Genomic DNA, 26,002 nt, shown 5'->3' on the forward strand with positions numbered 1-26,002 from the left:
TTCGAAGCCTATGTACAAACATCAGCCTATGAAGGTGCCTTATACCGAGTTAGGCCATTAGTCCATCTAGTGCAATATGGGATATACTAACTTAGCAAGGGTTCTCCAGGGTCTCTCAGTGCCTGTTTCCCAGGTTCCTCTTTTATTTGGAGAGGCCAGCAATTGGCCTTTCAGTGTGTCATGGAACGCTGCCATTTCCCTGGGACTTCAGAAAGCTGCTGCCAGTTGGAGAAGCCATTGGTGGATTGGATGGCCAACCAGTCTGACTCATGTATCAAGCAGCTCTTTATCTTATTGTCCCCCTTTTTATTTTTATTTTTATTTTTTGCTCTCCTTCAAAGCTGCTTTCATACTTCCTATGCTTTTGGCTGCTTACTCATTGATTTCATCCTTGCCATCTGTGATTTTATCTGAGAATAAAAAAACCCTGTTAACTCTTTTGCTGTTTTTACATGCGAGCCCTTCACTGCAAGATATGGTCTATTTTAAAATACCAGGTTTTAAATATTAGAGGGAGAAATGTAATGTTGGACTTCGATTACTTAAGGTTTGTTTTAGGGGGGAAGGGAGTAGGTTTGGACACTGAGTCTAACAAACATCAATAGTACAAAGGAACTAACACTGACTCCAAAATATTAGCCAACGACAATAAATGAAATGTACTTTGCATACCGAAAGCAGGGCTTTTTTTCAGCTGGAACGCGATGGAACGGAGTGCCGGAACCTCTTGAAAATGGTCACATGGCCGGTGGCCCCGCCCCCTGATCTCCAGACACAGGGGAGTTTAGATTGCCCTCCGTGCTGGCGCGGAGGGCAATCTCAACTCCCCTCTGTCTGGAGATCAGGGGGCGGGGCCACTGGCCATGTGACCATTTTCTCCGAGGGCAACCCACTGAGTTCCACCACCTCTTTTCCCAGAAAAAAAGCCCTAACCGAAAGAATGCAATGATGATGATAGAACCATGACCGAGGTTAGTATACTGGCTAAGAGAGACGGAACCAGGAAGCCTCCAGTTCAGGATTTCCCCTCTTAAATGGCTTTATCAAGATCCTGCTCTCTGCTTCAACCTTTTCTCTGCAATATGAGGATAATACAAATGCCTTTCAGGGTTGTTATAAGGCTGCTTTCCAGCTTTCTGTAAGTGGAGCTCCTAGTTTTGTTACTTAACATTAAATAACAGCCCTGTGTATTTTTCATCAGGCCTGAAATGTATAGCGTGTAGCAATGTGGAGGACATAGTGTTTTTGCCTTGAAAACAAGCTCTTTTGTAAAGACTTGTTTAAAGAGGGTCCTTTCAGAAGCATCTGGAAGACTTTTACAAAGTTTTTCTTCTGTTGGGAAGATGTTAAAAATAATATGCAGAGCCTGTCATAAAAATTCACTGCTTATTTTGCTTTTCTAATCACAAGCCCCCTCAGAAGTCCTCCGCCAGCAGGTTGCTCTGTGTACAAACTAGCATCTGCTTTGTGTCCTGTCTGCTTTTCCCAACATGGTACAGAATCTTTACACAGGCTTAAAATGCCTTCCTGGGCTCTCTGACTGTTTTATGCGGGGTGGGGTGTGTGTATAGCGTGTATAACAGCTCATGATCTAAGAACATTGCATTGGGAGAGGAAGAAGAATACAGAGAAGTGCACGCCTGCACCACAGTAGCTATATCTGTATCTGTGTATGTTTTTCTATACACACGCACTTTAAGATCCTCTCTCCCTACTGATATCCCTAGGAACTGGTGACCTTTGCCAAATACATTGTGGGCAAATTCTTTGCACTGGCATCCACAAACAAGAAGGCTTACATGGAATTATTGTTCTGGAAAAGTACGGCTGTGGTACGGGGGATGACTGAGAGCTACAGTGTGTTGCAGGAAGGAGAAGGGTGAGTTCATAGAATCATGGGCCGTTTTCACGCTGCTTACCGGCCACGGAACATCGCGCCGAACTCCCGGAACGGCAGCGTCTTCCTGGCGCAATTTCGCGTGAGAACGGTAGTTCGCGTGAGAACGGTAGCTTGCAAACGTTGACCTTTCCAGATTGAATATCAGAACATTCAGAGGTGCAACGGTGACTCTTGACAGCCCCCTAAGTGTGGCTGTCTTTGTTCACTTTATCTGCCTGCCTTTGGAGGCATTCAGAAATAATTCTGGGTTCGTCAGGAGCTACTTGCAAAATTCATTGTATTTTGCTCGCTTCTCTGTAAGATTAGTACTGTTTAGTTTGTCTGCTAGGCCAAAAGAAAAAGCGAATCACAGGTGTATTTCTATTGGAGCAAACAACATAAAAATATAATGGAGAAACGTCACGTCCGAGATCGTGTTGGTCCTTCCCCTCCGAAACAATGTCCCAGGGATGGGTGGGCACTCCACTTCGAGATCAGATAAGGACAGATGAGCCCGAACAAGGCCGAACGGGGTCAGGGAAGAGCTCGTTGCGGTCCTTACTTCCCACATTACCCTTTGGAACACTGTCAGGAGTCGAGAAGCCTCTCTGAATACTGTCCTTCTGGCCACCAACAGCTCAGACTCTCGCAAGGCTTGCCAATGGACTGAGGCGGAGGAGGAGGAGCTGCGGGAACTCTACTATAAATACAAGGACGTGGAAGGTACCAGTTCATGCTTCAGAGGGGCACAGTGGGCAGCTGCACGCTAGACGCCACATAAGACGCCTCCGTTTTATTCTGTGGCCCTCTGAGCTGGACCAGGGGGCAATAGGCGGGGACGGGGCGGGGAACAGAGGCTCAGGACTCCTGGGTGTTACTTCCAAGAGGGAAGCGGTTCTTGTGAGGAGGAACTATGGCAGCCAAGACTTCCGGATCTAAGAATTGTGCAGGCTTACAAATAGCCTCTTGAGTGGTCAAAGAGGGTGGGGGAGAATTGCCTCCAGGCATGGAAGCTTTGCCGGTTCTCCATTAAAGGCCTGCAGGTGACTAATAAAGGTGTGCACGTAGAAGATGGGCTACTAGAATACGTCGCCCAGTCCTTTGCGTAGAACCTTTTGCTTCTGTTTTCATATGTAAGGGGGCGGGGGCGGGGGTCAAAACTCTCATTGCTCCTAGGGCATCACACGCCTCCCCCCTCCCCCACCGCACATTAGATCAAGATGTCCTGAGCAGCGTCCTGGCACACCTGAGCACCGACACCCGGACTCGTAAACAAGTGGCCAAGCGGCTGGTGCGCTTGGGGCTGGCGCGCAGCGTGCAAGACTTCCCTCGGGAGCGGTAGGTCCTTCTTCCCTGAGCTTGGGGTGGATGCCGAGTCTCCTGCTCCGGAGTTCTGGTATCAGGCTTGTGCTGCAGACCTCTGCTCCCTTGCTTATTGGCAGCCCTGGAGCGTGGGAGGAGGTGAGCCCCAGAGATGTTAATGCTGTTACTATGCTGTGCTTTCTTGGACAGAAGGGGGGTCCGGATCGTCCTGTGGACGGAGGATCAAGAGGCAGAGCTTCAGCGGCTTTTTGAGGAATTTCGGGGCACAGATGGTAGGACTGGGGGGCCGAAAGATCTTGGGACTATCTGAGTGGCAGGGCTGGGCACTGATGGGAGAGTCTGGAAACGGCAAATACCTTCAAAGCGAAATGCACAAATGTTGCGCAGTGGGTTTGTTGGCTCTTCTAGCAGGATTACTTGCCATCTTCTCTTGATGGGTGGCTATTTAACCTTTTTGGTTCAGTTCTGCTCTTTTCCTCCCTAGCTTTCTATCTGCGTGTCTGATTACTATGAAATGAATAATATGAAACACTGCTAGGAAAGGAATGAGAACTTTGGTGGCCTTTTCTAAGGCGAATAATCCTCCTCTTTATATACATGTGCCTTAAGAGAGGGAAAATAATTTCTCCTGGCAGGGGGAGAGCCAGTTTGGTGTAGGGGTTAAGAGCGCAGGTCTCTAATCTGGAGAACCAGGTTTGATTCCTCCTCCGCTTGAAGCCAGCTAGTGACCTTTTGTCAGTCACAGCTTCTAGGAGCTCTCTCAACCCCACCTATTTCACAGGGTGTTTTGTTGTGGGGATAATAATGACATAGTTTGTAAACCGCTCTGCGTGGGTGTTAAGTTGTCCTGAAGGGCGGTAAATAAATCAAATGCTGTTATTATTTATTATTGAACTAAGCTGCTTACTCATATTTAGCAATACCCCACCCCAACACGCTGTCCCTGTTTCTCTTCCTTTTGGCAGATATCCTAGGCAATGTGATGAGGCACATCACAGAGAAGCGCTCCAAAGCGCGCATTATTGAGAAGCTTCTCAGCATGGGGCTGGTGTCTGACCGTAAGGAGCTCTACAAGAAGCGCAAGCGCAAGCCTGGCTCCTGTGGTGCGGTATGGTGCCCACCCTCTGTTTTGTGTGTGTGTGTGTGTACATGACATATGTGCATGCCCATGACATGCACGCCTGTGTATGTACATGCTCATTAGAACTGACAGGTCTTGAGCATCCTTGATCCCTTTCCAAATGGCTATGAGGAAGAAAGCAAATGATTGCAGTCTGTGGACGTGCCCTTTCACGAGCGCAGTGCTTCCCTTCACAGAATCATAGAGTTGGAAGGGTCCATAGAGACCATCTAGTCCAACCCCCTGCCCAGTGCAGGATCAGCCTAAAGCGTCTCTGACAAATATTCATCCAGCCTCTTCTTGAAAACTATCAGTGAACCCTTCCCTTCACTTCCCTTACAGGGGGCAGCCAGTCTTAAGCCCTCCTATATATGTACATTGTTTTATAAGATGTAAAGATTAGGCTGAAATGTTTGTGTAGGTATGTGTAGGGCTTGATACATTTTGGCTTCAACAGAAGTGACTGGATTTGTGTCCTTTATGTGTTTTTTTTTTTTTTTAGAAAAATTTTTATTGGGTTAGAATATTATTATTTTTACATTACATTCAATTTTCCCCAAATTTTTCATTTCTAACCCCCTCCCTTTCCCCCCCTTTTGTTGACTTCCAACAGCTTTCCCCCCCTCTGTCCCTTTTCCCTTACTTCTATTAAATTCCTCTATCTAAAACAGATATACATTCTCCATTATATTAAGCAGTACATCTTTAACTCCTTTACTTACTATACACCCAAACTGTACGTCCTTGGATAAACAATTTATCCCCTTTTCCCATTTTGAATATTTCTATATATCATAAACCTATATATCATAAACCATAAAAATTTCCCACATTTAAATCAAACAAATCAAACAATTTGATTTGTTCTCTATATGTTACTCATTTCATCTTTTTATGGTAATTCTATATAGCTCATCACATAGTCAATCAATTTAACTCTTCTGTACATTCAGTTTGGTGCATATAAATCTTATCAAAGAAAGAAAATATTGTTAGTTACTCAATCCTCATGTTTAAACCTTATCATTAATTATTCTCTATCAATGTTCTATCAATTAACCTATACATATCTATGTATATATATCAATCTATTAATCTAACTGCTTATAAGTTCACTTTTCTCTTCCTCCCCCGGTAAAGTCACCCCTCTCTTTTATACTTATATTATACTTCAGTAGTTCTCAAACTGCCACAGTTTTCCTCCCACCTCCCATTTCTTCTCCAGATGTTGTTTCAGCTTCTCCCAGTCCGTGTTAAACTGCCCTGAGTCCAGATCTCTCAATTTTCTCGTCATCTTGTCCATTTCAGCCATATACAGCAATTTGTAGATCCAATCTTCAATAGTTGGCACTTCTTGTACTTTCCATTTTTGCGCATACAAAAGTCTAGCTGCTGCTGTCATATAAAATATCAACGTCCTATGATGGGCTGGAATTCCCTCCATTCCCAAGTTTAGTAGCAGGAGTTCTGGGTTCTTATTTATTTGAAACTGTAAAATTTCACTCATTTCTCTTATTATTTCCCCCCAGTACTGCCTAGCTACCTCACACGACCACCACATGTGGTAGAGGGAGCCCTCATGTTTCTTACATTTCCAGCATTTATTAGAAGTATTCAAGTTCCCTAGCGCAATCTTCTTTGGTGTCATGTACCAACGATAAATCATTTTGTAAATGTTCTCTTTAATATTAGTACATGTCGTTATCTTCATTGTAGTTTTCCACAAGTATTCCCATGCCTCCATTGTTATTTCTTTATTAAAATTTATAGCCCATTTCACCATCTGTGTTTTAACTGTCTCGTCCTCAGTATACCATTTCAGCAGTACTTGGTATACCTTGGATATTCTTTTCTTATCTTCTTTAAGAAGGGTCTGCTCTAGTTCCGAGTTCTCTGTTCGTATGCCCCCTTTTGCAGAGTCCGAATTGTATAAGTCTCTGATCTGCCTATACTGGAACCAATCATAGTTAGGTGATAGTTCCTCTTGCGTCTTTATTCTAAGTTTAGATACTTCAATTTTAGTTATTTCTTTGTACGTTAAGCATTGTTGTTCATTATCAACAGCTCTCGGGTCTATCACCTCATATGGAACCACCCACAAGGGGGTTCCTTCTTGTAGATAAATTCTGTACTTCTTCCAGATTGTATATAAACTTCTCCTTACAAAATGATGCAGGAACATCGAGTTGACCTTCACTTTGTCATGCCATAGGTATGCGTGCCATCCAAAAATTTTTTTATATCCCTCTAGGGCTAATAGTTTCTTATTCTTTAATGTCATCCACTCTTTTAGCCAAACTAGGCAGATTGCATCATGATAAAGTCTCAGGTTGGGCAGTTGCATTCCGCCTCTTTCCTTTGCATCTTGTAAAACTTTTACTTTCACTCGAGGCTTCTTGCCTGCCCAAACAAAATCTGATATTTTCCTCTGCCATTTTTCAAATTGTTTAGAGTCTCTGATGATTGGTATTGTCTGTAGCAAAAACATTACTCTTGGTAACACATTCATCTTAACTGCAGCAATCCTGCCCAGCCATGACAAGTTCAATCTATTCCATTTGATCAAGTCTCTCTCTATCTGAATCCATAATTTTTCATAATTATTCTTGAACAAATCTATATTTTTTGCAGTCAGCTCAACTCCCAAATATTTCACCTTACTAGTTACTTCACAATCCGTTGTTTCCATTAACAATTGTTGTTTCTGCTTAGTCATGTTTTTGCATAGTATCTTTGACTTCTTTTTGTTAATGAAGAAACCTGCCAGGTCTCCAAACTCCTTAATCTTATCTATCACTTTTGGCATGTTCTCCAGTGGGTCTTCTACAATTAACATTATGTCATCTGCAAATGCTCTGACCTTATATGAATAGTCCTTTATTTTTATTCCTCGTATTTCCTCGTCTTGTCGTATTTGTATCATCAGAATCTCCAATACTAAAATGAACAACAATGGAGATAACGGGCAACCTTGTCTTGTTCCTTTACTAATCGTCAATTTCTTGGTCAGTTCATCATTCACTACAATTGCTGCAGTCTGGTCTCTATAAATTTCCTTAATTGCTTTGACAAATCTTTCTCCCAGTTGTAGCTTTTCCATAGTGGCAAACATAAAGTCCCAGTTTAAATTGTCAAACGCTTTTTCAGCATCTACAAAGAAGAAACCAACCTCTTTGTCACAACGCTTGTCATAATATTCAATAGCATTGATCACTGTCCTTAAATTGTCTCTTATTTGTCTGTCTGGCAAAAAGCCTGCTTGTTCCTCCTCTATAACTTCCGAGAGCCACCCCTTCAATCTCTCCGCCAATATCTTCGCAAAAATTTTATAGTCATTGTTAAGTAGTGATATAGGTCTGTAATTTTTCACGTTGGTCAGGTCTTGGCCCTCTTTTGGGATCAATGATATATTCGCTTCACTCCAAGTATCTGGAATCCTTTGATCCCTAAAAACTCCATTCATCACCTCTTTTAGGAATGGTGCCAGTTCATTGGCCATTATCTTATAAAATTTAGCCGTAAGTCCATCTGGCCCTGGCGCCTTTCCTAGATTTGCGGATTGTATTGCCTTACTTATTTCCTCATCAGTTACTTCACTGTTCAACTTATTTCTCCAAGCTTCCGAGATTTCTGGAAGTTTGGTTTTCTCCAGATATGATGCTATTGATTCTTTGTTTACTTCTTTTTTATTATACAGCTTAGCATAAAATTTATAAAAGGCTCTACTGATGGTAGTCTGCTCCAAGTACGTTTTATTTTCTTCACAGATTTTATTTATTGTTTTCTTTTCCCTTTTCTTCTTCAATTGCCATGCCAAATATTTCCCAGGTTTATTGGCACCCTCAAACGCTTTTTGATTCAATCTTTTAAGGTTCCACTCCAATTCTTTATTACTCATTGCTGTTAGCTGTTCTTGAAGAATTTTGATTTCCTGGTATATTTTCTTTTTTCCTGGTCTCTTTTTTAACTGTGCTTCTTTGGCTTTTATTTTCTCCTCAATCTCTTGTCTTTTCTCCTCTTTCTTTTTCCTTGCTCTACCATTTAAGTCCATTAGTATGCCCCTTACAACCGCCTTGTATGCATCCCAAACTTTGTTGGTTGGTACTTCTTTGTTCACGTTGTATTGTATGAAAAACTTTGTCTCTCTTCTCAATATTTCCATATTCTCTCTTTCCTGTAACAAGTCCTCATTTATTCTCCAGGCTTTCCTTTTTCTCCTTTTTCCAAATTTCCATATAATTGGGTTGTGATCTGAGCCTACCATCGGCATTATTTCTACCTCCTTAGTCCATAACGCTAAGTCTTTTGAGGCCCAGATCATGTCAATTCTTGATAATGTAAGATGCCTTGCAGAATAAAAAGTAAACTGTCTGGTTTTAGGATATTCTCTCCTCCATACATCTTCGAGAGTCTCTTGTTGAATCAACTCAAAAAAAAGCTTTGGCAATAGTCCTCTTTTCTTTTGTGCTGTTGTAGTCTTTTTGTCTAATTCCAAATCTGTCACTCCATTGAAGTCTCCAGCAAGAATTATCTGGTCATATGCAAGATCGTCTAAATGCTTCCTTAAATCCTCAAAGAAGCTTTCCTTTGCACCATTAGGTGCATAAAGTCCGACTACCAACACTCTCTTTAAATTCCAATTACATTCCACTGCTACAAATCTAGCTTCCACATCTCTCATAACAAATTTTGGCTGCAGCTCCTCCTTTATGTACAACACCACTCCTCTTTTTTTCTTGTTGGAGGCCGCTACAAATTCTTTGCCCAATTTTCCAGATTTTAAATATTTTACATCCTGTTTTCTAATATGGGTCTCCTGCAAACAAACAATATCACATTTTTGTTTTAGTAGCCAATGAAAAATATTTTTCCTCTTATTCGGTGAGTTTAGTCCATTTACATTCCAAGATAATACTTTACACTCCATATTCATAGTTTTGTTGGTAAGTCTTTTTCATTGTCCTTAATAAATCGCTCCATCTCCCGCTCAGATCTGATGCGTTTTTTTGCCCCTCCAAACTCAAAGGACACTCCTTCCGGTAGCTCCCATCTGTACCTAATATTCATGTCCTTCAAAGTCTGAATTAGCACTTTATATTTTTTCCGGTCCAATAACACTGATCTGGGCAGTTCCTTCATTATAATAATCGTCTTGCCATCAATCTCCAATGGATCTTGAAACTGTTTTGTCACAATCCTCTCTTTCATGTTTCTAGTTGTAAACTGCACAATCACATCCCTTGGTAATTTCCTCTGGGTTGCAATTCTCGAGTTCACACGGTACGCCACATCTAGGATAGCCACAACTTCCTCCTCCTCCTTCCCCAGGTAATCAGCCAACACCTCAGTCATCTGTTCTTGCGCTGACTTCCCTTCCACCTCTGGCAGACCACGAAAACGAAGCTGCTTCTCCATGTGTTTAGTTTCTGCAACTGACATCCTCCCCTTCACCAATCTCATCTCTGTTTGTTGCGTGTCTGCTAAATTCTCCATCGCGTCTTCTACTGTTTTAACTCTCTGCTGCGTTCCTTGTAGTTCACTTCGTATTGTTTCCATACCTTTTTTCACTTCTGACAGCTCCGATTTTACTGTCTGTGTAACCTCTTTAACCTCTTTTATCAGCTCCAATTTCGTGTCCTTAAGTTCTTTAATCATATCTAAAAGTTTTTTGTCCAGGTTTTTATCCAGGTTTTCTATTGCCGATTGCCACTCTTTTTTTGACATCGTGGGGCTTGCTTTAGCTCGCTCCCACGAATCCGCTCTCTTCCTTAACTCCGTGGCGTAAAATTTAACGTTTTTCTATTTTAAATGTCCCGGTCTTCTTATAGAAATTAAGTTTTAAAGAGTCCAAAATGTCGGGCGTCTTTTCTCTATGGTTTCTCTATGATTTTGTAATCCAAGATGGCCTACTTCCTCTTCCGCTGAAGCCGCGACCCTTCCCCTTTCAAAAATGGCGATTCCCTACTTCCTGCCCTCCAGCAAGGGCCGCTTCTCTCCAGCCACTCTATTGTTATTACGCACTTCCTGTCTCCCGTCTTCCCACAGCAGATCTCGCGATGGTGTCTTTTTCTCACAGCTCCAAAGCCACAGGTATTCAAAACAATAGTCCCATTTCTTTAATAACTTCTTTAAACTTAGTCTCTTTTTAAATTCGATTCCTGCCGAGTCTTCCCCTCCTTTTCACTAGTCTGTTGCAGTTTAAAAATCTACTTTTTTTCCTCTCTGTTTTTATCAATCTGTCCCGTCTCAGAAGATAATGATCTTTACCTTCTCTTCACTTTTCTCGGGTTGTAATCGCTGTTTCGATTTTAAGTTCTCCTCTCAGCTTCTTCCCCCAATCGATGCTTGGGTATGTAGGTCTTATGCCAGCCGAATTGGCCCCAAAACTGCCGCAGAGATTATAGCCGACCCGTCGCAAGGTGGGACCTCAAGGATCGGGGGGAGACTCGCTGTGTAGAGCCCCCCCTCGTCCGAGATCTAGCTCACCCTAGGGTCTTGAGCGTTCTTTGCCTGCTCCCCGCCTGAGAGCAGTCGGCCGCGGGCTATTTTCACCCCGCCGGCCGGTTAAAACGGCAGTCCGGTCAGCTCCGCAAGTGGAGCTGCGTTAGACCTCCATGGATCCCAAACAGGAAGTCCGTGTCCTTTATGTGTTGAGGGAGGAAGATGGTGAGCTTATGTTCAATTACCACTCTACAGTGTGGTGTACTCTTGTCTGTCTTCATTATTTTCAGAAAAAAGGCGGGTTCCCCAAGGACTTTGGGGTGCCTGATCTGAATGACATTAATGATGAAGAAGAGGAAGAAGAAGAGGAGGAGGATTTGGACAGCGAGGAAGAGGAGGAGCCGGCCTGGGAGGATGGTGACAGAGCCCTGCAGAATGGCCCTCCAGATGGGCGGACAAACAAAAAGGGGACCGTTGCCTCTGACAGGAGATTCCAGGAGGTCGTACGAAGTCTGCAGCAAGAAGGTGAGAGGGCAGCGGCAGCCCCTGTAACAGGAAAGGAGGCTCCGGTGTGGCTGCGTGGCTGTGGTCCCCAGCGCCAGCTGTTCCCACAGGGCCATGATGACAATGGATAGCAGTTACCAAGCTTCATATCTTCAAGATCACATGTACATACGGAGCGTTCTGCAGATGACATTATGCTTGTAGAAATAGCTCATGTAGAAGGGGAACAGGCAAAGTACGCCGGCATCCCCTCACACATGCGCAGACACCCGCCCAGGAGCATGAATCACGCACAGGTAGGCACTCTGCTGGAATGCTTGAAAAAAACACCCTTCTCCATGTGTTGGTTTCAGTGTGTTTATAATGTCATCTGCAGAGGGCTGCCGTTTGAGTAGGTACCAGCCAAATACCTTGGACATTTCTGTCCTTGCTGCATGAATTCTAGAACATGCTCACAGCAGCAGCACTCTGAGGGGGAAGATGAGTAGTAGTAGGCAGCAACAGAAGTTTCTTTTGTTCTGTGAATAGTGCACACCATTCTTAATGAAACGTCTCTCCATAATAAGTACTAATGGTTGATTTGGAAAGTCCATGGTTTGAAATGTGCTCAGCTGTAATTTGTAATGATGATGATTTATTGGACATTATAGGCACAGTCCACGTCTTATTGCAGGCTCGCTGGCCTTTTTTGCTTGTTGATATTGGCACTACCTGTAAGATGCCTGGTGCTTCTGCATTTGAGACTCATGTACAGAGTCTACAAATGCAATGGAACGAAGTGTTAGAATGGTCTATACCACTTCCGAATTTGCAAGTGTGGGATAGACTTCAGAATGTTCTCTCATTTAAAATATTCCTTGCAAACAGAGAACTAGCACATCAAGGGAACGCTTCTAGGCCAGACCTTTACTGTTCATTCTGTTAAATTCTTGCATCTGTGGACCAAAGTTTTGTCTAAGCCCCTAGTTTAATTTCTCAGACTCCATATTTCTGAAGTTATAACACAAAAAATGGCCTTGAACCCAGGCTGGGCCTTCCCTAGGTCTCATTATAGTGCCGTCATTTCCTGCTTCTTCTCCCTCCTACTCCCATGTGCTGTCTAAGGTCATTGAGGGAAGAGGTTTCTCCCACTCCTGGCCTACCCATCTCCACTTTTTATCTCTACAGGCCTGTCTGGTCCTCTGCTGTGGCTCCAGAGCTGCCTAAACCGAACAGCTAATGACAGAGAAGAGGAAGGTAAATAAAGGGGGCGCTGGGCCTGGTACTACTGTTTCCCAGTTCTGTGCCTGCTGCTTAGAAGGGTGAGAAATCGTGGCTTCATGATTGTATTCCTACCTCTGCCATTCTTTTAAACGATGGGTAGGGAGCAAAATGCCTTTTCCTCCCAAGGCAAGAACTGAAGATCCGCTATGACATTCTAGACAAGCATCTCTTTCCTGGTACAGTGGCCAGAACTTACCTTGATGAATTCATTATTTCCTTAGGATGCGCCCAGCCTGTACCATTGGTGCCACTGTCTGAAGAGAACGAGGATGCTATGGAACACAAGGGCTTCCAGAAGCTGCTAAGGAACGTGGGGATACGGGCCCCAGCCAATGAGCAGGTAACTTTTTTTGCTGGAGAAAAAGGAAAGAGGACAGGTGTGTGGAACTGGATTTTATGGGGGTGCTGTTTCATCATTTTCTACTTTGGGGTCCTTCCCCCCCAAAAAGGCTGTTTTAAAGCAACATCGTTACCCATTGTCCGAGAGCTGCGCTGTGTCTCTACTTTCTAAATGCCTGACTGGAATTCCTGCTGAAAAGCATTATTGGCCATCCTGCCTTTCGTTTACGTGCTAGGTTAGCCATTCCCTGTTTGGGGGGGGGTGTGGTTCAGCCACACCAATCCTCCTCCTTTGAGCGCTGAATACAGTCACGCTGGCCGGCAGGCAGGTGAGGTGCACTAACATTTGGCTGAACTGGACTGCCTTCACCGAGGCTTTGAGACTCTCCAGTCCCGGAGTTCATTCCTGGGGTGTTTTCACGTCTCAGTAATTCCGTTGGGCTTTTCTTGAGTCCTCCATGGGTCCTGGCGGTCAGATGAGTGCTGTGAGTTGCTTGCTTGGAATTCAGTTCCCATGCGCGTGAGAGCCGATTTGGATCGGGACTGCGGCATGCAGGAAGAAGGGAATAGCGGAGACTCGGGGTGGGGGGTGGCATTTCAGGTTGAAAACAGCCCAGGGAGGAAAGCTTTAACTCCTGTTCCTGCGTGTTGTGATCTGGCTCCAAATTGGGCCCCGTACACTGGGAATTGAATTCCGAGCACAGAACTTGCAGTGCAGCGTAATCTGATCATGTCATTAGGCCGCTAGAAATGCTGAGTCAAAGTGTCCAGTGTGGGCACTTGTGCAGAGGGTTTATGCAGAGGCTGAAATCACTAAGTCAAATTTAATGTTGCAGTAATGGGAGGGGGAAATGTGTATTTGGTTCCAGTCCTTGTTATCACTCTAGCATGTGATGAAGTCAAATCTCTGTTGCTTACTTTGGTGCAGAGGCCTCTACATCTCTGGCGCAATAAGGCTTGTATATTTGAACTTGTATTACGTTTCAAAAAATTTCTTTGGTTTATGTTTCTCAGTCTTGCATCTTAAAACAACCATCAGTTATTCTGTTTCCTTTCTTCATTTATTGAAGGGCTGAACTGTATTCTTTCTCCTTTGGGCTTAGTGCACTGTTTGCTCAGAGGGAGTGAATGCTAGAAACGGGGAGAGGGAAGGGGCTAGTCTTATCGTTTGGGGGGAACCCCCCCCCCCCCGCACACAACTGCAATAAGAGACTTGCATACAGGGCTTTTTTTCTGGGAAAAGAGGTGGTGGAACTCAGTGTGTTGCCCTCGGAGAAAATGGTCACATGTCTGGTGGCCCCGCCCCCTGATCTCCAGACAGAGGGGAGTTGAGATTGCCCTCCGCGCCACTGAGCAGCGCGTAGGGCAATCTCAACTCCCCTCTGTCTGGAGATCAGGGGGCGGGGCCACCAGACATGTGACCATTTTCAAGAGGTGCCAGAACTCCGTTCCCCCCGCATTCCCCCTGAAAAAAAGCCCTGCTTGCATATAAATCAGGCAAGAAGGTGCTAGAAGCAAATGATAACCTTTGGCAGCTTGGAGTTGACAGCACTTTAAAAACAAAACCTGTTTTTTTCTTTTTGCTTCCTACAGGAATCTTTCTGGCGCATCCCAGCCAAACTCGGCCCGGAACAGCTGCGGCGACTGGCTGTTTCCATTGCCCTGCAAGAAAGGGCAGATGAGACCACAGAGCATCCAGCGGGTGAGGCATCTAGGAAGGGTGCGGGAGCGTTGTCATGGAAGCCCTGTTGCTGGAGCTGACCTCGGGATGTGAAGGCTCGGAGGGGTGGCGTATGGAAGAATATGGCCTCGCTACATCCTTTTTCTAAAAAAATTCTTATTTTATTACAGCAAACAAGCTAAAGTTCACAAAAAGAAACGAAAACATAAAAACAAACATGTCCCTCTATGTTCTTGTTTATTTGAACACATCCTTTTTCCATGAAGACTTTTTCTTTATTTTTTCAGTGGAAAAAATGAGAGATTTTGATGAACACGGGGGGAAATCTCATATGAAATATTTTTTTCTTTGAAATTAATGATATTAAAGACAAGGTTTCACTTATAACATATAGCATGAAAAGTCTGAGGATTTCCCCCCGGCCCAGTATTTCCACCGGGAATCTGGGGGAGCCCTGCAAACAGAAGAATATCTATCGATCGATCTACCGATCAATCAATCAATCAATCGATCGAGTGGCTGAAATACAGGATACAGAAGTTTTCAGCTCTCTCTATTGGGTGAATTTTACAGATTTGCTTATAGAAAACTAAGGCATTTATCTCTTAAATTCCATAAATATGCTAATTAATCCTTTATATGTTCAACTAAATTTATTTTTATTGATTTATGTTATTTATACCCCTTTTTCACTGACACTCAAGGATTACATAGTGTAAGTCAATACATTCATCAGGAAGAACATTTAATAAATGATTCAATAGGGTATACAAATGCAAATCTGCAAATGTTTGAAAACAAAAGCTCTTTAAGCGAGTCTGTAGGGGTCAGCTTGAGCCCCTTCACAAATGGGGAGCACCCCGTCCTTCAGCCGGCCTTCTCAACCAGGATCTCTTCTGTCTTGTCGGGGTTCCATTTCAATTTGTTCATTTTCAGCCATTTGACCGCAGTTGTCAGGCAGAGACCCAAGACTTCCAAGAGATTTGGATAGTGGGATACAGAGCTCTAGAAAAGCGCACATGGACCATGTTATAACAAGGGCGTCCGAAAGCACAGGTGCAGTTGAGAAATATTACTGTTCTTCCGGGGGCTGGAATGTAGCAGCAGCGGTTAGGATTTTTAAGGCCAAGTCTCACGCCCAATTACTTTATGGAGCACCATTGAGTATAACACCATATCAGTCTTATTGGCAGTCTCTAGAAAAAGTACAATCAAAGTTTTTAAGGCATATTCTGCAAGTTCCCTTTTGTGCCGTTAAAAACACGCTTATGGATCACTGTCATCCTTTATTGGTTTAAATTAATGACTAAACCTTCTGTCTTTGCCATCTTAGTAGTGAGATATTCTAGTATACCATATTAAACTTTGATTTTATTATTACCTTTCTTCTTCAGCCCACAGTCCCTTGTTTTCTAGACATTCTGCTTGCTGGTTTGCTTCTGCTCAGAGTGGCCTTTTGCTACACTTAGACCTTGGTTTGTCAAAATTATATCACTGGACCTTTTTCATACCATTATACGAGTCCAGTAGCACCTTAAGATCAACAAAGAGTTGCCAAAGCATAAGCTTTTGAGGATCAAGGTACCTTTATCAGATAGGAATGGGGATCTGAGTCTTTTTATCCCAGTTAGAAGGTGGGAGGGTGTTGCAAAGAAGTAAGATAAGCTCTCAGGTCCGTTCACAGGTTCGTCTTCCAACATTATATATGCTATCAAGTGCCACAAGGCCCTTCCACTCTGCATGAGACAAACAGGTATGCCCCTGTGCAAAAAAATAAATGGACATAAATCTGACAAAAATCATAAACTAATGGGACAACGCTTCAATCTTGCAGGACATGCTGTTGCTGACCTAAGAGTGGCTGTTCTCAAACAGAGAAACATGAAAGGAAAATTATAACACAAGATTACTAAAATTGAGTTCATTCAAAAAGAGTCCAGTAGCACCTTTAAGACTAACCAATTTTATTATAGCATAAGCTTTCGAGAATCAAGTTTTCGAGAATCAATTATGCTATAATAAAATTGGTTAGTTTTAAAGGTGCTACTGGACTCTTTTTGATTTTGCTACTACAGACTAACACGGCTAACTCCTCTGGATCTATGAGTTCATTCACAAATTCAAAACAGTGGAACCCCCCCCCCCCCCCGAGCTAAGGAGGGACATACAGATGTTTATTTTCTGCATTTCTTCCTCTGCTCCAATCAAGCCAATTATGTTCCACATTGTACCACTACATCCTATCTTCTTTTCAACACCACTCCTGCTTCTAACTGGGATAAAAACTCAGAACTCCATTCCTACTTGTATCTGACTAAGGGAGCTTGACTCTCAAAAACTTGTATCACAGAAAATCTTAATGGGTCTCTAAAGTGCTACTGGGCTCCAGCCTTGCTCATCTACTGCAGACCAACCCAGCTAGCTACCCACCTGAAACCGTGTTCCTTTAACACTGGAGTTTTGGTGAACCATCCATGGCATCACAGCAAATCAGCCAGTGGCTGAAGAATGCTTGCAGAGGCACAGTAGCCATTTTCAGGATGCGTGTGAGCACATACATGCCACTCATGTGTACAAATTAGATCCTGCTGATTTTCAAGCCCTTTAGGGTTGTTTGAACCCCAAAGCAAGAAAACCAAGTGGCTTCAGAGCTCAAACGTAAGCCAATTCGTCAGGCAGGTTCTGATGCTCTGCCCTTAGTACCTGCACGTGCTGCTGCCACGCTGGCAGGTTATAATGCACAGCAGTAACATGGGTGCTGCCCTGTTTGTGTAACACAAGATTTGGGTTAATTTTTGCAGCTGTGCATCCAGCATGAAGAGTGGTCGTAGAGAGGGGGAATGACCATCAGAATCAGATAAATACTAACATGCAAGCATATACACTTTACTCATTGCAAAATCGAGCCCAAAATAATGCCTTCAGAATGTGGGGATTAATCAGTTTAATGACCTGATTACAGTTGTACAAACCTTGGCTGATAGTGTGCCGTTCAAAAGCATTATCTTGAGGGCATGCCCTCAAAGTTGGCACAAGCATTTATTACTAAGTTTCGTTTCTTGTCACACATGTGAATTTGTGGAATTGGTTACTGGCTTCTAAAATTAGGTTATGTTTCCTCGTTTGGATTGACGTGGGGAGGGGAGGGTTCCTCCATGCCTGACAGAAGGACATGCAGATCGCATATTCTACAATTGTCAGATTTATCACCTGCCAATCCATACTCTGCCCTTCGGCATATGTGGTGTTCTGATGTCTCACCCCCCAGGGAAGGGGGCTTGAGAAATCTGCTGTTTTAGCTGCCGGCTTAGCATAACAAAGCAGGGGAGCTGTCGATCACCCTACAGGCCACAACTGTTGCACTGCCTCTTGTCAAATTGCCCGGAAACGTACTTTTGCACTGTCTGTGGATGGAGGAGCCGTGATGTGATGTCGCTGAATTCTGGATCAGTGACTTAACCCAGCCTGAGCCGATCCCTTCAGTAGAAAGTGTTTTTTGGGGGGCCTCCTTGGGGTACAGATGACTCAACATTTCCTGAGATGTGCTGGCCGCAATTCTGCAGTGAGTGAATAAAGCCCGTGGGTGTTGTTGACTCCGCTGGCATTGCTGTGCCTGGTGACTGATGCATGTTGATGTACAAGCATAAGGAGGAAAAAATATTCACGCTTACTCATCTCTGTGGTTATCTGCTTGGAAGACTTGCAGGTTTGGGATGCTCTAACATTTTTTTTTTTGGTAGAGATCTCTGTATTTGAATTAGTGTGGAATGCTGGGCTAAATTATTACATCCAGGCATCTGTTTTCCTCCACTTTATGGCACTGTAGTTCTGGGCAAACCATCCTTCAGTGAATGATAGTAACAAGTCCAGTAGCACCTTTCAGACTAACCAGCTTTATTGAGGCATAAGCTTTCGAGAATCAGAGAGTCAGATGCATTGTCAGACAAAGAGAGCTGTGGTTCTTGAAAGCTTATGCTTCAATAAAGCTGGTTAATCTTAAAGGTGCTACTGGACTTCTTACTATTTTGCAACTGCAGACTAACACAGCTAACTCCTCTGGATCTTCAGTGAATGTACTCTCTCCTTTTCGTTTCAGAAGAAGAAGTTCTTGACACACAGGAGCTAAGGAGCCCCATTCCAGAAAAGTGAGAGTGAAGGATTGCATGCGTAAGGGGGTGGGGGGTGGGGTGGGGGGTGGAGTTGAAGCTGGGGGGAAGCCACAGACTGATTGGGGAACGCTGAGAGCAGTGGCAGAAGGAGACTGTAGTAGCTGGCAGCAAATGTGTGTCTGGACTTGTCTTTGCTTTTCCTGAAATACAACACACACACCTTTAAGAATTTTGTTTTCATTGTTGGAATATTCCTTTTTGAAAAGTCTTGAAAGTCTTCAAGATTACACGGCTGAGTCATAGATGGAAGCACAGGGACTGTCTGTGACTTATCTCTTACTGTGTCTATCAGTCAAAAGCTGCCGTAGGGTGAGCAGGAGCAAAACACCAGTAGTAGAAGCTGCCGCCGCCAGGCATAGCTGCATTCAGTTAGCAACTAGTTGACAATGCTGGAATCCCACTGATGTGTCACTGTGGCTTTTCATACGTCTGCAGTCTGATTGGCTTGTCGTATGCTCTTGCCCCGCAGTACGAGCCAGTATATCACGGAGAGCTTGTGTGACTGTTGCCTGATTAAGATTAGAATGAATCGGGTTCAAACCCCACTCTGCCATAAATCTCAGCAGGTGATCCTGAGGCACTTGTTGTCTCTTAACCTCTCAGGGTTGTGGTGAGAAGGAAATTAAGGAGTCTGGAGCTTAGAAGCATCAGCTAAAGAGGGGCATGATAGAAGACTATAAAATCATAGAGTGGAGAAACTAAGCAGAGAGCTTTTCTTACCCTTTCTCATACTACCAGAACTTGAGGGGGCAGGGGTAGACACCCGCTGAAGTAGATAGGCAACAGGTTCAGGGAGGCAAAATTACTCGAATTAGTAAAAAATACTAAATGAGAAATTAAGCGGAATTCGCTGCCAGTTGATGTCGTGGCCGTGAAGATAGATGGCTTTAATTAGCCAGATTCATGGAGCATAGCTCCAGCAGTAGTCATGACTAAAGGGCACCTCCATAGTCATACAGGCTGCAGACCTCTGCATTCCGGTGCTAGGAAACGGCATCTGGTCTCTCTGCCCCGTTTGTTGGCTCGGTGGACTGCTGGTCTGATCCGGCAGGGCTCGCCTGAGGATGGGTGGGAGGGCTGCACCTGTCAGCCTAAGCTTGTTGGAGGAAATTAATAATAAAGTTCATTAATATCACACGATAGCTATGCACCAGGACTTGTGGGGAGGTGGGATGATTAAAAAATTGCTTGGGATAAAACAAAGACTAGTTTCAAAGGAAATATTAATATTCCAGATTTTTTGCTTTTTCAATGCATATCTCTATTCTTTTCAGAAGTTATACCTTTATATAAACATTCGTTTGTTCTGGGAATGGAGGAAGACGAGAAAATCAGAGCTCTTGGTTTGAGCAATTGGGGGTTTAGGCAAAAAAAGAATCAGTCTGAAGCAATAAGGGTTAGAAGCTGCAGTTTCCGACAAGCGTTCTTGCCTTCAGCCTGTCTCCAGGCTCTTTAAAAAAAAATTATGTCCTGCTTTGGTCTGGAACGGGGACCCAAAGTGGTGATCATCTCATCATTCCCTCCTCCTCTGTTTTATCCTCACAGTCACAACCTTGCAACATAGGATAGGCTGAGAGATTGTGACGGGCTGAATGTCACCCAGCGACCTTCCACACTAAAGCAGGGATTCAAACCTGGTTGTCCCAGATCCCAACCCGACTCTCTAAGCACTGTGTCAAGATGGCTCACTTCCGTCTATATGTTTGGTGTTCACAAGTGGTGAAAATATCCCCAATACTCTTACCTTGCCACCCTTCTTTTCAGGGAGGAGCCCACACTGGGACCCAAGAGGGCCCGTCTGATCAGCAACGATGAGGATGAGAGCGACAGCCGAGGTATCTGTACTTTCTGGAGCCCTGCAGATGCTTGTCTCTTGCGTGTGTTTGGGGAGGGGGCAGCTGCAGTGGTGTGCCGGGACACATTAGTGTGCCTTGAAAGAACAGCTAGTATGCTGTGAGAGAGAAACTAAGCGCCTGTGGTTCATGTGTGTACTTTTACCCTGAAGCAGGCTCCGTGGCATACCCCTGCATGGGCTTTTCTGTCTGGCCTTGCTTCGTTCTGGCCAGCCTCCTCTAGAGAATTCTACTGCATCTCTGCATCATGCCAGTAGTATTACGGGTTTTCAGTTGAAGGCTTCTTGTTATTTCTTTGCAAGAGTCACTTGCTTCCTCCCTATCAGGAGGCATGCCAAGAATCAAAAGACTTGGGCTCTTGTCGAGTGTGAAGTGCTGTTAACCCTTTCAACCGCCAAGTGTCTCCGGTTTTGATTCAGGAAAAAGTGTGTCATAAACTATCATCTATTTTGAGAAATTCCAGCCTAGGACATCCAAGGTTGCTTCTGTGCTGAGATCTTTCTGTGCTGCTGCTGCGGCATCGCTTTTCTGCAGTCACCTGGAAGCTGAATTCAAGCAGCAGCAGGCTGTACAACACGTGAGCCAGGGTCTGGCAGTGCTTAGAGCTAAGACGGGAAGAGACCCAGGTTCGAGTCCCCGCTTGTCAGTGGTGGAAAGTGCCATCAAGTTGTAGCCAACTTACGGCACCCCCTGCTGGAGTGTTCCAGGCAAGACGCTGTTTGCCACTATCTGCCTCTGCACAATAACACTGGACTTCTTTGGATGTTTCCCTTCCAGTTACTAACCAAGGCTGACCCTGCTTAGCTTTCAGTATACGTTACGATCGGGCTAATCTGGGCATCGTGAAAATTACTGGAGGCGAAACGAGGCACGACAGCATCCTTGTGTCCACTGCCACTGTTTAAAAGGTTTTAAAATGCTGCAAGGGTCCAATCCTGATCGGGCCTGCAGCACAGTGGACTCAGTGCGTCCATCCCCCACCCCCACAGTATACCTTTTCAAGTGCCAAAAGTTGCAACTTGTTTCCCCACCCTTGCAGCCATGTCAGCACCTGAAAGGGTTTGGGGGATGTGGGGGACAAAATAATCTTACCTCTCCACTCTGCAGACCCAGTCAGGATTGGGCCCTTGCAGCATTTTTAAATTGACCACTTTAGACTTTAAAATGGCATCCGTGTCCCATCCGTTTTGGCCCTGGGTGACTTTTGGCCAGTCACTCTCACGTGAATGTTGTGGGGGGGGGGGGGCGTGGAAATGGAGGCAGAACTACAAAGGCCACCCTGTGCTCCTTGGGAGGAAAGAGGGCTTAAAATACTCTAAATATGTAACAGAGCACTGTGTGGTGGGGGAGAGTGCCGTCAAGTCACAGCTGACTTATGGCGACCTCTAGTGGGGTTTTCAAGGCAGGAGACTAACAGAGGTGGCTTGCCCTTGCCCGCCTCTGCAGCCCTGGTCTTCACTGGAGGTCTCCCATCCAATTACTAACCCAAGCCAAACCCTGCTTAGCTTCTGAGATCAAACGAGATCAGGCTTGCCTGGGCTATCCAGGTGAGGGCAACATAGCACTGTATTCGCCATAAGAATTCACAGGTAAGATCCTGCTGCACTCAAAAATAAGTCCCATTTAGCAGAGGCCCCAGATCTCCCTGCAACTGCCGCTTTAGCATCTTCCTTGTACGTTTGTTTCAAAGCAACTTTTATCTTGCAGGTAAATCATTTGGATCTCCAGTGTGGCTGCAGTATTCCTGAACTGCACCTTCATACATCCCTGTTCTCTGCAAAGGCATGAAAAAGGGATGTCAGCTGCTCTTTGCAGAAAATGCAGTTGCTTTTTAAAGAGGAGTTGTTACTGCACCATTGTGCCGTGTAGAAGATAAAGGTTAATAAGCATCTGCTTTGGATGTAAAGAGCAATGAAAGTTTCCTCCTTTCCTTCCTGGAATAAAAACTGACTAATTCATGGCTGACCCACAAATGCCAGTCTCTGGCAAAACAAACCGGAAACAGCTATCAAAGGGGAGAGGCAGATGTCAGAGAAAAACTTGCTTTGCCAGTCTTTTGGCGTTGTAATTGCATTTTAAGTAAAACAATCAGCACAATTCAGGTTTGTAAAAAGAAACATCTTGGAAATTCTGGAATGCAGTGGTTTAAAAATGACATTTCAATGGTTTAGAAAGGATTCTCAGGGGGAAATTGAATGAACAAATGATGTCTGTTATAGAAAGAAAGCTTCGTTATGGTTTATAAAATAAAGAGGCAGGGATGGACCACAATGCTAGTTTGCCTGTCCAGTTTCACATTCTCTCCTAACCTCCAGATTTTCCCTAGACCTGAAAGTTTCCTATTTTTTATGTTTGTTTAAATAACTTCCAGTCCCTTGTGGCTGCAACCTTGGAACGGGTGATAGCGACAGCACGTGTTCCCAGTTTAGTTACCTGTGCCAAGTGCTCTCTGCACCCTTTGGCGTAAGGGGCATTTTTATTTCTGTTTGGCCCTACAGATTCCAGTGAGGAGGATGGCCCACGTCCTGCTGGCAAGAGGAAGTGCCTACGAATTGAGGAAGACGAGGAAGACTGATGGGGCAGGGCTTTTCCTGGTGCCAGAAAGTCAGTTGCTCCGATACAACTCCAGCTGCAGCCGTCGCCTCAGGCGGTGAAGCCTTAACTGGACCAGACCATCAGCAGTTGTCGGATTCCCTACATTTTCCGCCCACAAAACTCCTTTGGGAGGGGGGCAAGATTTTGAGAGGGGATGCAGAGCAATTGGACTCTGGATGAGGAGGACGGATGGACCTAGTAGCTTGAAAATGGATGGCAGAAGAACGCGTGAAAATACGAATTGGGCTTATTCTCATGCTGTGCTGGTGAATCTAGCGCTGTCTCTCGATTTGAACTGTTCTATGTTTGTAGATTGACCATTTGTAACCTACCCCTGTACTGGCAACACTGAGTGTCTGTGCAAAGTGATCCTTGCAGATGGGGTTCCTAGGCCAAAATTGAGGGATGTCGGCTCTTTTCATCTTAAGACGGCTTCACTTGTAGATCTGCCTGGCTAAGACTTCTTGGCATTGTCCCTTTGCTTGCCTTACGATATTTGCAGACACCTTTCTGTCTCTGCCACTTACATTTTATCCTGTCCCCCACTTCTCCTTCCCTGAATGTGGATGCCGGAGCAGGAACCGCACAGTCCCATTGAGTGTCCCGAGTTAGAGCTAAATGGCAAGGGGCAACCAAAGAGCTGCAGCTCAGTGGGGAAGAAGCATTGCCCACACTTCCCTTTGCACCGAGATAACCATCCCCTGGCAAGATACTTCCATTGCCAGCTGCTGCCAGCTGTTTCTTTGCTGTCCCTTTTCAGCTATTGACTTCATTGTCTGGACTGCTCTTGGATGGGGGCAATGCTGGAGAAGAACAGAGAGCCTCCCACTGGCTTCCCACTTTTGCCTGTTCAGGGACCCCCTCCCCTTCTTCGTGTTAGTCAGGCAGTATTCCTGCTAGTTTGTTTTGTTTTTTATGTTTTTTAATATTTACATGTTTGAAACTTTGGAACAACTCTGAAGAAATAAAATGTTTTGAAGGATATTCCTACCTTATTTATTTATTTAGAATTATATCCCACCCTCCCCGCAAACAGTCTCAGGGTGGCTCAGAACAATAAAAATATAAATTTAAAACACCGTAAAATACAGAAATGATAAACAAATCTCGTGCTGCGTGACTGCTCAAAACAGCAAGGGATTCCGGGAGGGGAAGGGGGGAAATCTGTGTAACGGGTGAAGAGCTCAAGAATTTTCTTAGTTCTGTTAGGAGCAGAATACTGGCATGTATCCTACTACTCTACTGAGCAAAGTTTGAATCCTTCAACTCGCTTAAGTAGCGCTTCCTTCCTACAGAAGAGCCAGTCACATTGGAAGAAAGAGACTGAGGCTTGGAGGAAGGGGTGCAATATATACTACTGACTTTTAGGACCTCCTTCACCTTCTCTCTATATAAGCCACCCACCCTAATCCAATCATGTTTTTAATCTCTTAAGATAAATAGCGTGTTTTGCTTAACCTAAAATTGGCAGGTTTGAGCATCAGCTTAGTCCTTGCTATAGTTCACTGGGATTTGGACAGGCTTTAGAGACAGGATTCTTTCACATTGTATCTCATAGCCCATTCCCCATTTCTGGTGCTTTAGCATCTTCCGGATAACTCTGGTCTGGCCTGATTCAGATACAGGCGTGCACTTTTGAAATCCTAGGCATCTAGTTAGTTTTTCGGTATCAAATCATTTAATTCTGGCAAGAGGTACACCTCAGTATTTTAGGTTTGTTAACGTTATGGGTACAGTACACGAGTGATACTATTAGAGACTCTTTGCTTCTGTTTTATGCATTATTACAGCATAACTTTTGCATTTTTAACATCGACTAACTCAGTGGCAAATCCACTACTGCTACACAGATAATTAAAGGAGAGCAATTGTATGAGTCCATAAAAACAAGACTTTTTTCAGCAGGAACGCAGTGGAACGGAGTTCCGCAACCTCTTGAAAATGGTCACATGGCTGGTGGTCACATGGCCCCCTGATCTCCAGACAGAGGGGAGTTGAGATTGCCCTCCGCGCCGCTCTGTCTGGAGATCAGGGGGCGGGGCCACCAGCCATGTGACCGTTTTCTCCAAGGGCAACCCACTGAGTTCCACCACCTCTTTTCCCAGAAAAAAAGCCCTGCATAAAAATACCTTACCCCAAAATAAATAGGTCACAGGCAAGGAATCCCTTTTAAGAATCAATTCAGCTTTGCATAATTAGACGATAGCAAGCCATCTTTGAACGTCTCTTGCCTTGAAAACCCGATGGGTTTGCCATAAGTCGGCTGCAGCTTGGTGGCACTTTCTACCACCAAAATAATCTAACAATAGCTAGCTATCCTACTTGATAAGGGCACATATTCTTAGCTATGCCTTATAGAAGCAACTTCCAAAGCTGTTCCATTATACCACATTACTAATCCTTTTGCCAATGGAATGTCTGCAGGATGGGTATGTTGCACATTCCACTGCATGCCTGACAGTGGTTGGGCTGCGGTGTTCTGTACCAAAAGGAGTTTCTGAGTTTTTAAGGGCAGTCGCGTGCAGAATGCATTTAAGCAGTCCATGAGATAACCATGTCAGGGATCCATGTGGCCAGACCAGCCAAATCAAGGCAGGAGGGTATCTTCTAAGCAAAGCAGAAATAATGTTTTTTTTTGCAGCTGCATCAACTTATTTCTCTAGCAGTAAAGCCGGATTCAGTGTAACTCCTAGGCTCCTGAGTCACCAAGTATCAATTGGACCCAATCAAAAGTGTGAAGCACAAACATCCTTCCCAACAAACATACCGTCTGTCTTGACAGGATTCACTTTCAACTTGCTCGCTCTTAGTCATTTAACCATAGCTGTAAGGCGG

General features: G+C 44.4%; 1 protein-coding gene across 2 annotated transcripts in view; it reads left to right on the forward strand.

Moving 5' to 3' along the window:
- Window positions 1-24,141, forward strand: part of TIMELESS (timeless circadian regulator) — a 71,108-nt gene extending 46,967 nt beyond the window's left edge. For both annotated transcript variants that reach the window (XM_054977047.1, XM_054977046.1), the window contains 12 exons: window positions 1,728-1,879; window positions 2,517-2,602; window positions 3,094-3,217; window positions 3,392-3,474; window positions 4,168-4,310; window positions 11,054-11,288; window positions 12,435-12,503; window positions 12,752-12,870; window positions 14,463-14,571; window positions 18,647-18,695; window positions 20,484-20,554; window positions 23,071-24,141. In XM_054977047.1, coding sequence (XP_054833022.1) covers window positions 1,728-1,879; window positions 2,517-2,602; window positions 3,094-3,217; window positions 3,392-3,474; window positions 4,168-4,310; window positions 11,054-11,288; window positions 12,435-12,503; window positions 12,752-12,870; window positions 14,463-14,571; window positions 18,647-18,695; window positions 20,484-20,554; window positions 23,071-23,147 — 1,317 coding nt within the window. In that variant the 3' untranslated portion in view covers window positions 23,148-24,141. The remainder of the gene's footprint in view (window positions 1-1,727; window positions 1,880-2,516; window positions 2,603-3,093; window positions 3,218-3,391; window positions 3,475-4,167; window positions 4,311-11,053; window positions 11,289-12,434; window positions 12,504-12,751; window positions 12,871-14,462; window positions 14,572-18,646; window positions 18,696-20,483; window positions 20,555-23,070) is intronic.
- Window positions 24,142-26,002: the final 1,861 nt, after the last annotated feature.

Source organism: Eublepharis macularius, chromosome 4, assembly GCF_028583425.1.
Source record: "Eublepharis macularius isolate TG4126 chromosome 4, MPM_Emac_v1.0, whole genome shotgun sequence".
Taxonomy (NCBI): Eukaryota; Metazoa; Chordata; class Lepidosauria; order Squamata; family Eublepharidae; genus Eublepharis; species Eublepharis macularius.